Here is a 14,741-nt window from a genome sequence, read left to right as displayed (position 1 = left end):
TTCCCATTTCCTTCCCACTCTCCTCCTCACTTCCTTCCTTCCTTATCCATGTCCATGGCTTAGCTCTTCTTGCACTATCTGAAATGTCATCAGGCCTAGTACGGTAGTCACCGGTTTCCCATTTCCTTCCTATCTGTGTTTTAGCTCTTGCACTATCTGAAATGTCATCAGGCCGAGTACGATAGTTAATTTCACATTCTTGTTGTTCATGGCCTGTAAGAATGTCATTCTATTTTCTCTTGTTCCCTCCCTTGCCGTGAAGCGTTTTGAAACACATTGTGTATAGGCGCTATATAAAAAACTATCATAACATATCTCATCTTGAGTCACACAGTGTTTTGAGGAGAGACAGTACTCTAAAGGAACAGTCAGAGGAGCAATCCCGATTCCGGTGCCTTGTAAATAGGAAGGTAGAGGAATATTCATGGAACATACACCAGTCAGTGAGGAGGAAGTGGGAAGTTTGGGTCTCTCACGAATGGAATAAGACAAGAAAGATCCATTCATATTTTTCGATCCCCTAATCCAGTTGCGGTCAGGTCTGCTAGATTTGCATGAAGGACATCCCGTTGCTCTCAGGATGCGAAGCGGCCACCTGGAAACGGAAGGTACATCGGTGACAGGCAAGTGGGCGAGCACTGGTCCGTTCCGGATTCTAACAGTTGCTAGAAAAGACAAGTGAACATACAATTGTTGGGGGATCAGGGAATCTAAACATGAATTTGATTGCTTACTATTGGAGTCAATAAGTGGCTGCATAGGGAGGGCATCTATAACAGGAAGGGGGTGATGAAAGATCAGGCGTGTTAACAAAAGAACCCTCCATGAATCACATTTGCTATTGTTCCTTTCTTCACCCATCCACAGTATTATTCAGGATGCCACAGTTGGTCATGGGAAGCCTCTTGGATGTGGCAATGCAGATCGGAGGGTGCATTACACTACTGCACCTTTTCCACTGGCAAATTAGCAATGTTGCACTGACATGATCCTGCAGAGCCCAATTGCAGGTCTCCATCACTTTAGGTGCTGGTGATCACAAAAACCACATGCATTCCGTGAAATCACATTGCTCTCCTCCCCGCCATGCTAGCGATTGGTAAAATTGGCAGGTATTTGCATAGGGGATCTAGTTTGCAGTTACTGGTTTCTTAGTACAACTGTCTAAGACGACACAGAGCACCACAGGTTCGATCCCCAGGTCCGTGCTTAGAAACCTCTGGGTGTTAAGCGCGTTATAAATAACGTATCATATCATATCAAATGGGGTGTTGCGCTGTTCTCAGTTAAGGTAAAGGCCTACATATTCAAACCCAGTCTATCCTGAACCAAAAGAGCCACATTCAAGGATCAGCCTTGGCAGATTAGATCAAGGCAAAAGGCTTGCCTGCAAGTTTAAAGAAAAACCTGCTCATCTCCTTCAAAACACGTTAAAATGTATGAACAGATAAACCAGAGACACACATGAATTCATAAGGAAAAGGTTTACATGCTCAGAAGTGCAACACTGCCTCTAGCTTTGTGAGGGATCTTAAGCCTCAATTTTCTGTACATTCAGAACAAAAGAGTGCAAAATTGCTTAAACCATGTAGCTTAGGTCTTTCACCAGCTGATCTTAGCTTGAAGGGATTTCTATCCACTTTCAGTTTTTATTATGTCTTGACAGAGTGTGAAGAAAAAGGTTCCCATGGTCCCAAAAATATTTAGTTGATTCTAATCAATACAGGTTCATTGTTAAAGAACATCTACCTCAATTCAAACCACAGTAGCCTATTTCCTCGTATTAGATCGAGCCCACTTGAGCCGTGTACTAGTCAAATCGGACATTTACCGACTTGGGTCAATTCCACTCATAAAACATCACTATTGAGGCTTCAATATTTAACACAGTTTTTGCACCTTTCGAAACACCATTCGGGGTGAACACTTTAAGGCTTACCCACCGCTACTATCGTAATTATTCTTGCTATAACATCAGTGCTGGAAATGGGAATAATTTACTGGGGGGGGACCCATTCATCCTTGGAGGGGCGGAGCGTGAGTAGGAGTGGGCGGGGTCACAGACCACGTCACGTAATACAGTATCTCCATCGAACACAGTCCTGGAGATTTGCATGAAAGCAAAGAGCATTATGGGAACATTAGTATGTCAAAACATGTACATCTGAAACATGTCTTACTGTGATTCTGTAAGAAACCCTTTAGAGCGAATAATGGAAATTTGCTGTTGCAGTTTTAATTGGTCACACTACTCACCCTAAGGAAAACAAGTCTACTTTGCAGGACATATATACCAGTTTGGACAGCTACAACAAGTATGTGAGGCTTTGGCAGTTAATGAATACTGTTGCCTATGCAGAGTCCACTGAAAGCGTCTGTTGAAATGCGGGTTGCTCATGCAAATGACGACTCTGCTCCAGGACAGATCTCGCTGGGAGGGAGTATCCTGTTCTGAAGCAGAGTTGTCATATGTACAAGCAGCCCCTACTTCATTTGAGACAACAAATAGGACCGGTCACCCAAAAAAAAGTGGCCCACCCCTTGCATCAAAAAAGTGGCCCACCCCTTGCCTCACAACCCTTGACCTCTGATGACATCACCAGAAGTGATGTCATTTGACCCCACCCCAAAGTGTCATCCCAGGAAGCGATGAAACACGACCTTTCACCCCTTGACAAAACAGGCATCAAATAGCATTGTTCCTACGTACACTAAATTACTGTGAATCCAAGCAGACGTCCAAGGCCAAATGATATGTTATTGTATAGCACTTAGGCTTAAGCCAACCTGTCTTGGGGGAAAAAAAAAACAATTGAAAAAAATGTTATTTTTACATTTTACTTTCTTCCAAACGGGCCCAGGCATGGCCAGAAACCGGCCCCCATCCTCTAGGTACGATTTCGGCCCGGCCTCGGGCCAAAGGGCTGAGGGGCCAATCCGACCCTGCGAGCAGACTGCTTTCAGATGACTCGGCAGTGCTGCAGGTCAGTCTGCTCATTGAAGTGTGGGTATGAGTGTCATGGGCAAGCCCCTGGGTCTGGTGACAGGGCAGGAAGACCCATCTTGCCGAAACCTCACTCCAGCCCATTTCCTGCACCTGCCATTTTCTACAATATTTATATAAAATGTTCTGCACACAGTATCCACAGAATCCGGAGGATTAAGGTGTGCAATGATTCAAAAGTACAAAAGATGGAGGGGAGGGCAAGCTCCAGGAGCTGATAAAACATACCATGACCAGGAAAGCTGCCTCTTCGTGGGATTTTATCCCTGATTAGGGGTTAACAGCCAGAGCAATCTGGGGCAGCTACTCTACCCTAATGCCAATACATTGCAGCCCACAAGAACAAAACTGCTTCCTAGAGAAGACAGTATTCCTAATCAAAAGCCCCATTTAATGAGAGCTCCACATGCCTCAGCAACCGTTCACGCAATAACACATGGTTAGCAAAGCCAGAAGGCAAAACAGTGCGGCAGAATTCGGCCACACATGAACTGTACTGATTTGTAGTCCGCTGCATTTGATTTTAACCACACTAGAACTGCACCGATTCGGTGGAAACAACCCACCAATATATATATATATATATATATATATATATTTGTTCTCTCTCTCTCTCTCTCTCTCTCTCTCTCTCTCTCTCTTTCGCATCATGAGGCTAAGAACCTTGGTGTTATCTTCGACTCCACCTTCTTCTCGCCTCACATCTTTGACATCTCTAAGAAGTCCAACTATCAGCTGAACCTCCTCAGAGGTATTCTTCATTTTCTCACTTTCACCCAGAAGCTCACCATCTCCAGAGCTCTGGTCCTCTCCAGGCTGGAGTACTGCAGCAGCCTGTCTAAATCAATTCTTGTGTGATGGTTTCACCCCTGAATCTCGCTCCATCGGGCTTGGACACCTCCTGATTGCCAATTCTTGCGTGATAGCTTCACCTCCAGAACTCCCTCTGTCGGGTTTGGACCCCTCTTGCCTTTTATGGGATTCAATTCCCTTGGTTTCGCAATGTCCTTTTGCTGTGGGATTCACTTCCCTTTCTTTCACAGTGCTTGTAGATCAAAGTCTTGATTGTACAGGGATTTTGCTTGACCCTCTGTATGACCACTTTGACTTATTTCACAGGCCTTCTTACGGCATTCTGGTACTTGTTGTTTCTCTCATATGGGGCTCAACCAGAGTCCCTCGAGTTAGCACCCACGTGATGCTGCTTTCTCTCTGCAGCTGGTCTCCCCTTCACACTTTTTATAATTCATTCATAGCTTATCTTTGGTTCAAAACTAGCCACTTTGCGATTCTCACTCAATACAGCCCGGTTCTCATTGGTTCTCCCCTAGACTCACTGGCTGTGATGAACTGCTTGCATATTGGCTTCTCTGGAGTCAAGGTAGGTACCACGGGCGCGGGAACTTTCCTTGCTCCCGCCTATTGGCATACGGTTGCCCAGTGTACCGTTGACATCTGCTGCAGGACACTTGTGCCATTGTTCGCGGTCTTAGGCTCTCTTCCACGAAAGTTCTGCAGGCCTGGGACGAAAAGGGCAAGGTAACTTCTCTCCTTGCCACCCTCTGATTCCTGTCCCCTTTCTCCTTTGTTTGAACTGCCGCCTGGTAGCCGTCTCGTTGTGCTGTCTGCTGTACTCACCTTGCTCGTACTGTGCTCTCTGGCGCCACCTTTTATCCCTGTGGGGAAGGGAAAGGACCATCAAGTGTGTGTGCGATTCTGATCAATTGCCTGACTTTGCCTGACCCTTGTATCAGGACATGTCAGGTAAATGCCTTGGGTGTTAGTCTGTTGTCCTTTGTGTTGTGTGAAAGTGTTAGAGTTAGAAAGGGGCGGGAGGCAGTGGTTTGGAATGTCCTCCATGAAAGGTTGGGGAAAAGGTAAAAAAAAGAAAGGAGGATACCGCTTCTCGCCCGTCGGTGTCCCACTCCCAGAGGACCCCCCATACAGGTGATCCTCCCTCACTGGTCCATCCCCAGGAACTGGATCCAATAGCAATGGCTGTGTCCTGGCCACCGGGATGACAGGTCCTCTGGGTTTAGACAGGGAGACACCTTCGGGGTTCTCACAGAAAGGATATGCTTACTTGTGCTATTTTTGTATTTAATCTGTTTTCTTAGCTTTTTTTCAACCCCCCGCATTTTCACCTTCATCCCAACAGTATTAAACTATCTCTTTCTTTCAGTTAATATATGTTAATATAGTCAGAAATTTAGAAAAGGCATGGAGAATAGACTACAATCAACCCGACAAAGTCAAGTGCCAACAGCAAAACCTTCTTATACAAAGCAGCTGTTTTGAAAGCAATGAAATCTCACTACACTGAACGTATTCAATCAGTGACAAACCCACAGAATAAAATGTACAACATAATCAACAAAATGAAAAGCTCCAGCTCATGCAGCAACATTTCCAAAATCTATGCCACAACATTGCAGACCGTTTCAGAAGCGAAGACACAAAACCCAACAGGCCATTGAGGCAATCCTCAAATACAAGCATCAATATACCAAACACAATAAATCAATAACACCAACACAACTCTACTTCTTCCATCCAATCTCACAAGAATCTTTCAACAAACTAGTAAAGGAAAGTAATAAGGCAAGATCACCCTATGAGCCATGGCGGCCAGATGTGTACAAACTCATACCCCACAAAGAAGCCCCTGACTTCTACTTTCAAAAATGTAAATCTTTTACTGTAAACAGGAATTGCACTGAATGCTTCCAAAGCTGCCTACATTAAACCACTTTTAAATACAAAGATGGAAGAAGCAGCTGATCCAACCAAACACAGGACAATAGCCAATTTATCAAACACTGTCAAAATATTGGAGAGCTACGTACACACAAATCCTTGACTACATGGAAACAAATGGACTAATGGAGCAATCCCAGTTGAGTTTCAGGCCAACGAGAGGAACAATCCCAGTTGAGTTTCAGGCCAACGAGAGGAACAGAATCAGCCCTCTATCCATATGGGACAACCTAAAGATGAATGCGGACAACAACATACCACCAACCATTTAGCTACTGGAAATAGCAGCATTCGACAACCATCAGCCACACAACCATAGTCAAGAGTCTTGTTACAAAGGTGCAGACAACAAGCTATTTTCCAGAGGACTACTGGCTCAGACTCAAACAGTTCCCTCAATGAGATTAACCTCTGGATGAACATAGCCTAAGACTAAACACAAAAGAAAACAAATACTGATCACTCCTCACAACGAAAATGAACCATAGGCTACCCTACTTCGGCCTCCAGAAATGGGAATAATACCATAAACATCAAGTGTAATAAAACATCTATGAATACTCAAACTGGCAGTACAATAATGCCCATACTGCCAATACTGATTCCGATGCCTCTTTCCATACCCAAGCTTGCCACACTGGACCCTCACCATAATCACACTGATACTGTCGATAACAGACAATGCAAACAGCCTATACCTATGAATGCACAACTACCTCACCAAAAACCTACAGTGCATCGAAAACATGGCTGCAATATTTATAACAGTAAATAGGAGGGAACACATAACCCTAGTCTTGTGACGCCTACACCGGTTACCAGTGAAGAAACTAATCAATTTCAACTTCGCTCACATAGCATTACACTGGCAGGGAGTGGAATTCCTGAAGTCAAAAAACACCCCTTACCACCTATGAATGACATAACATCAAGCAGCAACATACTTATAGAATCAGGACACGATTAGAAAAACATTTATGCAGGTACTGCCTTCTTTATTCTCATATCAAAACTGTGGACCTCAATCCCAAAAGAAATCCAGAAAACAGAGGACAATCTGACATTTCAGAAATGGTTAAAAACCTGGCTTTTCAACACACCAGGAAGGAAACCTATCCACAACCCGGAGACAGGAATCGGACTACAACAGACCGCCACCACGCTGCACGATCAGACAATTTCTTGACTAATGATGCGTCAAAATGCACAATGATAAAAACACCCTTCAAGGAACAACAAAAAATATCTTTACAAACAAAGGATTATCACTAAATAGCGATAACTTCCAAAAGCTGGCACATTTCTCTTGGTCTTCCTCCCGAGCCACCACTGCATGAGAATGTGGGAGTGAAATGCTGAAGGATGCTACAACTAGAAACATTTACAAGAACACATAAAAAACCAACAAAACCTCGTCCTGTACATCTGTTTTACGAATCAAACCGACAAACAACTTAAATTCTCAAACACCTCATAAAACACATGCTCACTCACCAACTCACAGACACAATACGGCTAAAACAAATCCCTCAGTCCACACAAATTCGTCAAAACTCTATACCTCTCCAACCAACTGCTAAAACCCACACACAACCGACAGACTCCCTGTCCTCTCAGGTCTCACACCTGGAAGCACAGATGCCAGAGAAACACCACAAACCACCTAGAGAACTCGCGCACCGGCGCCAGTTGCTCACGGCTCTACCAGCACCAATAGCTGAGCACAAAGCCTGGTATTTTCCCTTTAAACCCCTAAACACTCAATCCCCCTTTTATTCTCTTCCAGATCCATGAGAGCACCTGAGGAGTATGAAAATGGCAGTAGTGCGCAGTACAAATCCGCATAACATGTAGTGGCTAGCTGTCTCCAAGATATTGACTAAATACCGCCTCTGGTTCCCAATTTTGACGATGAGGCAAGGTCATCTTTATCTAGAGAAGAACTGTGGATCTCAAAATAACAAGGGAGCAGATCTAAATGCTTCCTCCGCTTGTTCCTCTATGTGAAGAACAGCTGCCTCTGCCTCAGTATTTCAAAACCATAGGGAATGTCCATAGGTGAATAAAGACGAACAAAACGTACAACTTGCACGGTTCGATTCTTCCCAATCTACGGCGGCCGATGTCAAAAAGAAAAGCAAGGACCATATTATGAGCAAGAGAGAAGGTGATCTTCAAAATGACTCAAACAATACGATTACTTTTTCCAGACATATGGCGGTATCAAATACCACATATATACCCTGTTATTTACAGGATAACTGCTGATTAAATGCTAGTTACCGGGTTAAGACAAGATCTGCTCCCACTGAAGTCTACCAGGTCAAGATGGGGTATAAATGCTGGCCCGTGTAAACTAGGTATGTTTGGACTTTTGGACATGTTGAACATCCACGACTAAATGCACTACTACCAGTTACAAGAAATGGGCTACATGGGATGGTTGCTACATGTGTGTGTTTCAAACCAGCGAGCTGTGAAACTTTAGACTGCCGACGAAATAAGTGAAATAATGAATAGTGCACTGAAAGTCCCAGCTTAGACCACAATAGAAATATTCAGAATATTTGGCAAACACAACACTTCAATTAGAATAAAACTGCTACTTTGTAACTTCATAAAACTAATCTTGTGAAAAGTCTGTCTAACCCTGAAGAAGGCGCGATCAAATCATCCGTACCCAGCAAAATAAATCTCCAGTACATATCTGCATCACAATCTAGGGGAGAAGTAAAGCCTCCAAAGAGAACACCCAGTGTATGTATCCATGTTTATGCAACAGATTGTCATGAGAACTATGTTGACATTGAGCCAGTGCTACAATCTCGATAGGCATTTGAAAGTAAAAGCTGTTTTTTAAATTCAGTAAATAGTCCTTTGTTGCGTGTATGTATTTGAATACTCAATTATTTCCTAAGATTGATTGCACAATTTAGAAAGAATGGTACACCTGACATAGGGTTAAGAAATCTATCGCTGCCTCGTAAAAAGGTCACATGAGAAGCCAGCCATCCTGCTCAGGAATAACAGAAAACAATTCAGAAGTATCATCGAATATATCATTAAATACATCCCATGGGATATTTTTGTAAATGTATTTTAAAAAATGCTCGATTTCCATATATATATATATATATATATATATATATATATATATATATATATATATATATATATATATATTCTATTGGGTTTTATTAAGTGTGCCTTGAATTGCTGCCTTATATTTGCAAAACATACTTCTAGCCTGGTTCTTTACTTAGCTTGACACTTTAGAGATGCAAAAAGTGCAAGCACTTCGAGGATAAAGTGCAGACCGGGATAATCTCAAATCTACACATTATTGCAACCGTTAACATGTGAACTTTTTTTTTTTTTAGACTTACCATAGACTTCCCTCCAGCTGGCACAGATCTGCTTTTCTGCAACAAACAAAAAATAATAATTACAATCACAATAAATACATTTTGTCCAAAGAGTAGCAAGTAACAGAGGCGCTCAAAAGTGGGCTAGACACTGTTCAAACTATCTTAACAATTACCCCATTTCAGGGAGTGAGTTCTGGAAGAGGCAGACTTGGGGGTCCACATAGGTTCCCGTGCCACTCCCTTTCATAACGAAGGTGCAGGGAAATATTCCTAAAATGTGTGGGAGGTGCAACCAAACCACGAGCACAAGAGGAAAAAAACTTGATAAAAGATTTTTCTCCCCAAAACAAGTTATGAAAACATAACATTTTAGTATCTAATCAGCAAAATGAGTGATAGGGAAAAAACAAACAATAAAAAGTTGATTCCTTATGAAACAATCTGCACTGTTGGAGTAAAATCAAAAGAATAGCAGTTAACATTGCTATGAGGGGGTGGGGAAGTTTAATCACAAACAAAACTATCAAAAGCATAAAGAACTGAAGATGTCTCTGACATTTAGAAGAAACCTGCCCAGAGGGGAATTTCACAGGAAGGGTTCACCCAGACCTCCATGAAATGTGGCAGTCCTGCGGATGTTTCAATCAGTAGGATGAAAACCGTCACAGCAGCCCGGCTCAAGCAGGGCAAGCAGCCAGCGGATGCTTTCCTCCACGGGGCAAGCGCAAGCCAGGGCAGTGCCCATCGCTGGTTATCTTCCACTGTTTGGGATGTGTTGTGGTCAGCCCCAGGCACTAGTAAGTGGGTAAAGAGCCCTGCTAAAGTTTACTTCCCAGTCAGTGCCCTTTGTAGGCATTGCCTTCGGCCCAATAACCCCAGCCTTCTAGGTGCAGTAGACTGGTCCCAGAGCCCCAGTTCGCAGACCATGAAAGGCAGGTGACTTTGAAAGCCCTTTATTATACCACTATGAGGAATATGGTGGAGTGGGGGATGGTGGTCAGTTCTAACCCCACTCCCTTCATAAGCAGGCTTGTGCAAGCAGGCAGAACGTACTTCACAGTGCTGGTAGTCTTTGGGGGGTCACTGCAAATGCAGGCCAATGTTCCACGAGAATCCATTATATAAGGCAAGGCCTTCTAAGTTCAAAAATCTCACCAGGGAGTGGTTGCAAGCCAGTTTACGTCTATTCCAAACTCAGGGTAGGTACCAATGATATACACCTGGCCCTTCTCTTGCCAATGTGTGCACCCAACTTCATTAAATAAGATTGGAAGGTTTGTATACCGACAGGATTGTCCCTCTGGCCCTGGGGAGACCAGCCACCCTTTTGCTCCCATCTCACAGGGAAGCGACCGCCGCTATTGTGGGCCTGCCACAGCCTCATCCAAAGCGTGCAACGGCAGCCATATTTGTTTGGCTCCAGCCCAGTTCCCCCTCCACAGGGAGAGCTACTGCAGACGGTCTACCCTTCCTGCAGACTCAAATAGCCATGCATGTTTCTGGACGGATTCATTTCAGCATCCCAACTCATACTCGAGTAAAAATATGTTAGAATATAGACTGGCTAAACGTGCGCATGCTCAAACTATAGTCTAGAGAATCATATTACTCAGGGTGATTTGGATCAGTCCAAACCTCTCAACCATTCTGCCAAAAGTGAAATCTGTTGCCACCGGGACATGTAAGGACGGGTCAGACTATATCCAATCATAAATGTGAGACCTTGGGTTATATAAAAGGCACCTGTGGCCCAGTAGGAGTGCTCTAACTGGTCACACTCCAGGCCAGTCACTGGACCAGCCTGTCAACCTATGGCCAGTGATCTCAATTTTCGCACTTCGGAGTAGCTGTTCAACTATTTTTTTAAGCGCAAATCACACACACCGAAGTTTCCTGCCACTGCATAAAGCGCATAAATGCAAGAGCACTTGCTGTGCCTGGAGCAGCATACGACACTCCAGTTCTCTCACTTTCGCAGTCTCTTTCTACGCGGGTGGGAGCTGTGTGATCAGGAACGTGTTTGCTAGAAATGCCTGGCCTGTTGCCGGCAGGTGAGACAGGAGGGGAAAAAAAGATATCTCGGAGAGGAAAGCAAAAACAGCGATTTTTTCAAAGAACTTCTTCTTAATAGAGATGATTTTTCAATAGTCTATGGTGACTCTTCCTATCAGTTGGTGTAACTCTTTCCTCACATTGGTATATTTACTTTCCACTTTAGGAGGGCCTCTCCTTGACTCAGATTGATTTTTCATAAAGCTACCTTGGTCTTCAATTACTCATACTCTTTTTGTTATTATCTCCCACTCTTCTGCTTTTAACAAAATATTTGATTTCCCCTCTTCCCTGGGTAGAGATATAGCCACTTTTTTATTTACTCTTTTGGTTCTCTCCATTATTCGCTTTCTCTCATTGCAAGTATTGAGATATGTTAATGTTGGTTCTAACCTCTTCTCGCTTTCAATGAGATCATTCACTTCCATTCACCTCCCTTCTAAGGAAAGTTATTATTCTCTTGTTCACATTATCACAGTTCAGATTTATCAAGTTTACCTTCATGTTTTTCTCATTCGTACTGAGATGAGTTTCTGGTTCTTATAATGATGGTTTGTTGGCTTCCTGTGCCCCCTATTTCCCCTGTTACCTTCCTTTTTAGAAGGAAACATCTCTGGGGTTCTTACAGGCCTTGGCTCTGTTCTATTCCTCCACTGCATTGTCGAGCCATTCTCCTCGGCGTCCTTGTTAGGCAGTCTTTGCTATTCCTATCTCAAAGGGGAGCTGTGCTGCTTGATGTGGCTTTCCTACGGTAGTATCAGCACCACTATGCCCACCACGACTCTCTCAGGGTCACACTTCCACAAACTCTCAAGCTCCACTTAGCTTGACTTTTCTCAGGCTCATGGCTACGCTTGTCCCTCAGCGTTCCATGTGCCGTTTCCCAGTAACTTTGGATTTTGTGGATTCTGCTTCCTGCTGCGGGTCTACCTCCTCCCAGGTTCACATTCTTAGAGGACCTCCCCTTCTTCGACAGACATTCCTCTCTTTCGTTTTGTCCCTCTTCTCGCTCTCTAACTGATGAGTGTGCATCTTTTAATCCACTCATCATAGTGGATTGGTTAATTTTGTTTAAAGAGACAGTTTCTCTTTCTTCTGATAACAGCATCTGTTTGCTTCTTCTTCAGCCCAGTCTTGGTACTTAACATTATTTGACAGCTTTGACAGTCCCATATATGCCATCATGTTCGTTTTCCAGGGAATTCCTCACAGGAACGGGAGTCCTTGTCCCCTAATGGGGAGTCTCCCGGTGCGGTCCCACTTGCCTCGACACCTAGAGAGGGTGTTGTGGAAGGGAATCACCTCCTTAGCACCACAGGGGGGGTGGGTTGAGGGGAGCTCCCCTTTGGGGAGAAGAGACTAATGTCCTCAATTCATCACAAGGCACAGCCTGCCTTGTATAAAATCAAAGAGCATTTTGGGAACAAACAAATCACCACAGAGATTTAAATCTGACTAGTAGGACTGTGATAAATGGTTGCATGCTTGAATCATCAAGTACATAAGGCACACTAGACCGGATGCTGATTTCATTTTTCACAGCACTCACCCTAACAATAACATGCTTTTTTGACATTTAACCAAGTATACTAGGTTGAACAGCCTCAGGATTTGAATGTAAGGGTGCAACAGCCACTCGATCCACAAAGAATAAGCCTCAACTCAGAGTAAGGGTGGCTGTGCACATGCTCCGTTTGCAATGTAAGGATATCTTAAGAAAATAAATATATATATATCAGGATAAAAACAAATCCAATCATACTTTAGATTACATTTAATATTATTAGACTGTATTTATGTATTCTTTATACTGACATGACTTAAAATCAGCCTCCTGGAACATATTATATGGGCCCGGAAAGTCAGGAATTGTCATTGTACAGAAACACAGGATGCTAGGCCAATCCCATGGGGAACACGTTTCTTAGTGGATTCACATCAGAATTAAAAAAAAAATACCTAAACATCCTGAGGGAACACAAGAGGGCAGATGGGATCTCTAACAATTGGTTTATTTATTTCAGGGTTTTATGTAGCAGCACAACATGTTCCTTTATGGCCACTTAAAAGCCCAGTGGTGCCCATGTTGATGGAGAAAGTTTTACTCAGCAAAGATGGCTAGAACAGGCCTCTGTGGCTCTTCAGATGTTTTGGAGTACGACTCCCAGAACCCCTCATCACAGACTATAATGGCTAGGGCGGATGGGAGTCACAGCTCAAAACATCTGCATATCCAAAGGGTTGTAGACCCCTTGGCTAGATCATGTCCCATGGTGATGGAGTCCATCTGTGAATTTGATAGATATCCATGCAGTATATTGCCTGCATTGAGAGGAGTGGTCTAGATTGGGGGTGAAAGGATCCAACATAAAAGTAGTGTGTCCTTAGACAGGTTTTTGAGGGCACTCTAGAAAGTTGGGCGATTGCATCCCCACCTTAAAAGAGGGTCTAAAAATGTCCAGATGCTAGGTTCTTATACCTCGCCAATCTTTACGTGTTTTATTGCTCTGATAAATATATCTGTCAAGTATAGTCTGTGATCCTGGATTCCTGCTCCTGGACCCGAGGGTGTGGCCTGTAGTGTGTTGGAGGCTCGATTCCCAGTAGGACCCGGGAATGATGCACAGCAGTTTGACTTTAGCCTTTGATCAATATCACAAGGTCATTCTTTCCTGTGCCCACTGACAAAAACACTTCTCGGTAGGTCCTGCATATGTACCACTGCTCCACAATGGCACCCAAATCTAAACTAAGCACAGAGAGGAACTCACCTTTCCACTGAAAACCAACAGCCACGGATCTCCCCACTCATCCTCCCAGTTCGCCAAATGTTCTACTCACTTATCCAATATCCTACTAACTTAAACTACAAAAACAAAACACATTCCCATACACACTGATGCTTAACATCCCCCACACAAGCCAATGCTGGGCCAAGGAGAACTCGATCTGCAGGGTCCCACAATTCTCTAACCTGTGTCATGTACACTCCTTGTGCCAGTCCAGCAGCTTTCCCAGTATTTCAGCACTAGCATTCCTGGGCTCTTCCTGGCTGTACCCATCACCAAGTAAGGCTGTGCACCATCTTCTCCTTTCCCCCCACTAATCCTGCCTTTTCCTTCCACAAGCATGCTCCAATAGCTCTCCAAAATGGAATAAGGCCCGTTATTATATTTACTAGAACGGCTTCCCTGTCTGTACGCCCTGAAGGTTCTCAAGGTTTGATACGATCACCTGTGTCAACATCTACATGGAACCACTGGATGACTTGGTGAAATGGATGGACCTCAAGACACACCTTTATGCCGATGACGTACATATACATTTTAAAATGTCATCCTTAGGAGACAATGCTCACCTCAGGGAATATTTTGGTGCCATTGACAAGTGAATGTCTTTACCATCTCAAATTAAATCCTTCTAAAATGGAATCATCTTGCTAAATCTCAGCTACAGTTTTCCAAGAGGGGCTTTGACTCACCCCTTTTGGCATCACACCTATCCTGGCGTCCTCTGTACACTCTCCTGGCTTTGCTCCTGACTCTAATTTGAACTTTAAA

The 14,741-nt window shown here is 43.7% G+C and overlaps 1 protein-coding gene across 6 annotated transcripts in view; it reads right to left on the bottom strand.

Moving 5' to 3' along the window:
* PLCH2 (phospholipase C eta 2) overlaps positions 1–14,741 on the bottom strand; it is a 2,067,875-nt gene that overhangs the window by 282,865 nt on the left and 1,770,269 nt on the right. For all 6 annotated transcript variants that reach the window (XM_069610192.1, XM_069610193.1, XM_069610194.1 and 3 more), the window contains one exon: positions 9,148–9,183. In XM_069610192.1, the coding sequence (XP_069466293.1) occupies positions 9,148–9,183 (36 nt within the window). The remainder of the gene's footprint in view (positions 1–9,147; positions 9,184–14,741) is intronic.

This window comes from Ambystoma mexicanum, chromosome 8, assembly GCF_040938575.1.
Source record: "Ambystoma mexicanum isolate Mex_15411 chromosome 8, UKY_AmexF1_1, whole genome shotgun sequence".
Taxonomy (NCBI): Eukaryota; Metazoa; Chordata; class Amphibia; order Caudata; family Ambystomatidae; genus Ambystoma; species Ambystoma mexicanum.
The sequence above is the reverse complement of the archived record's forward strand: the minus strand, read 5'-3'. Positions and strand labels throughout refer to the sequence as shown.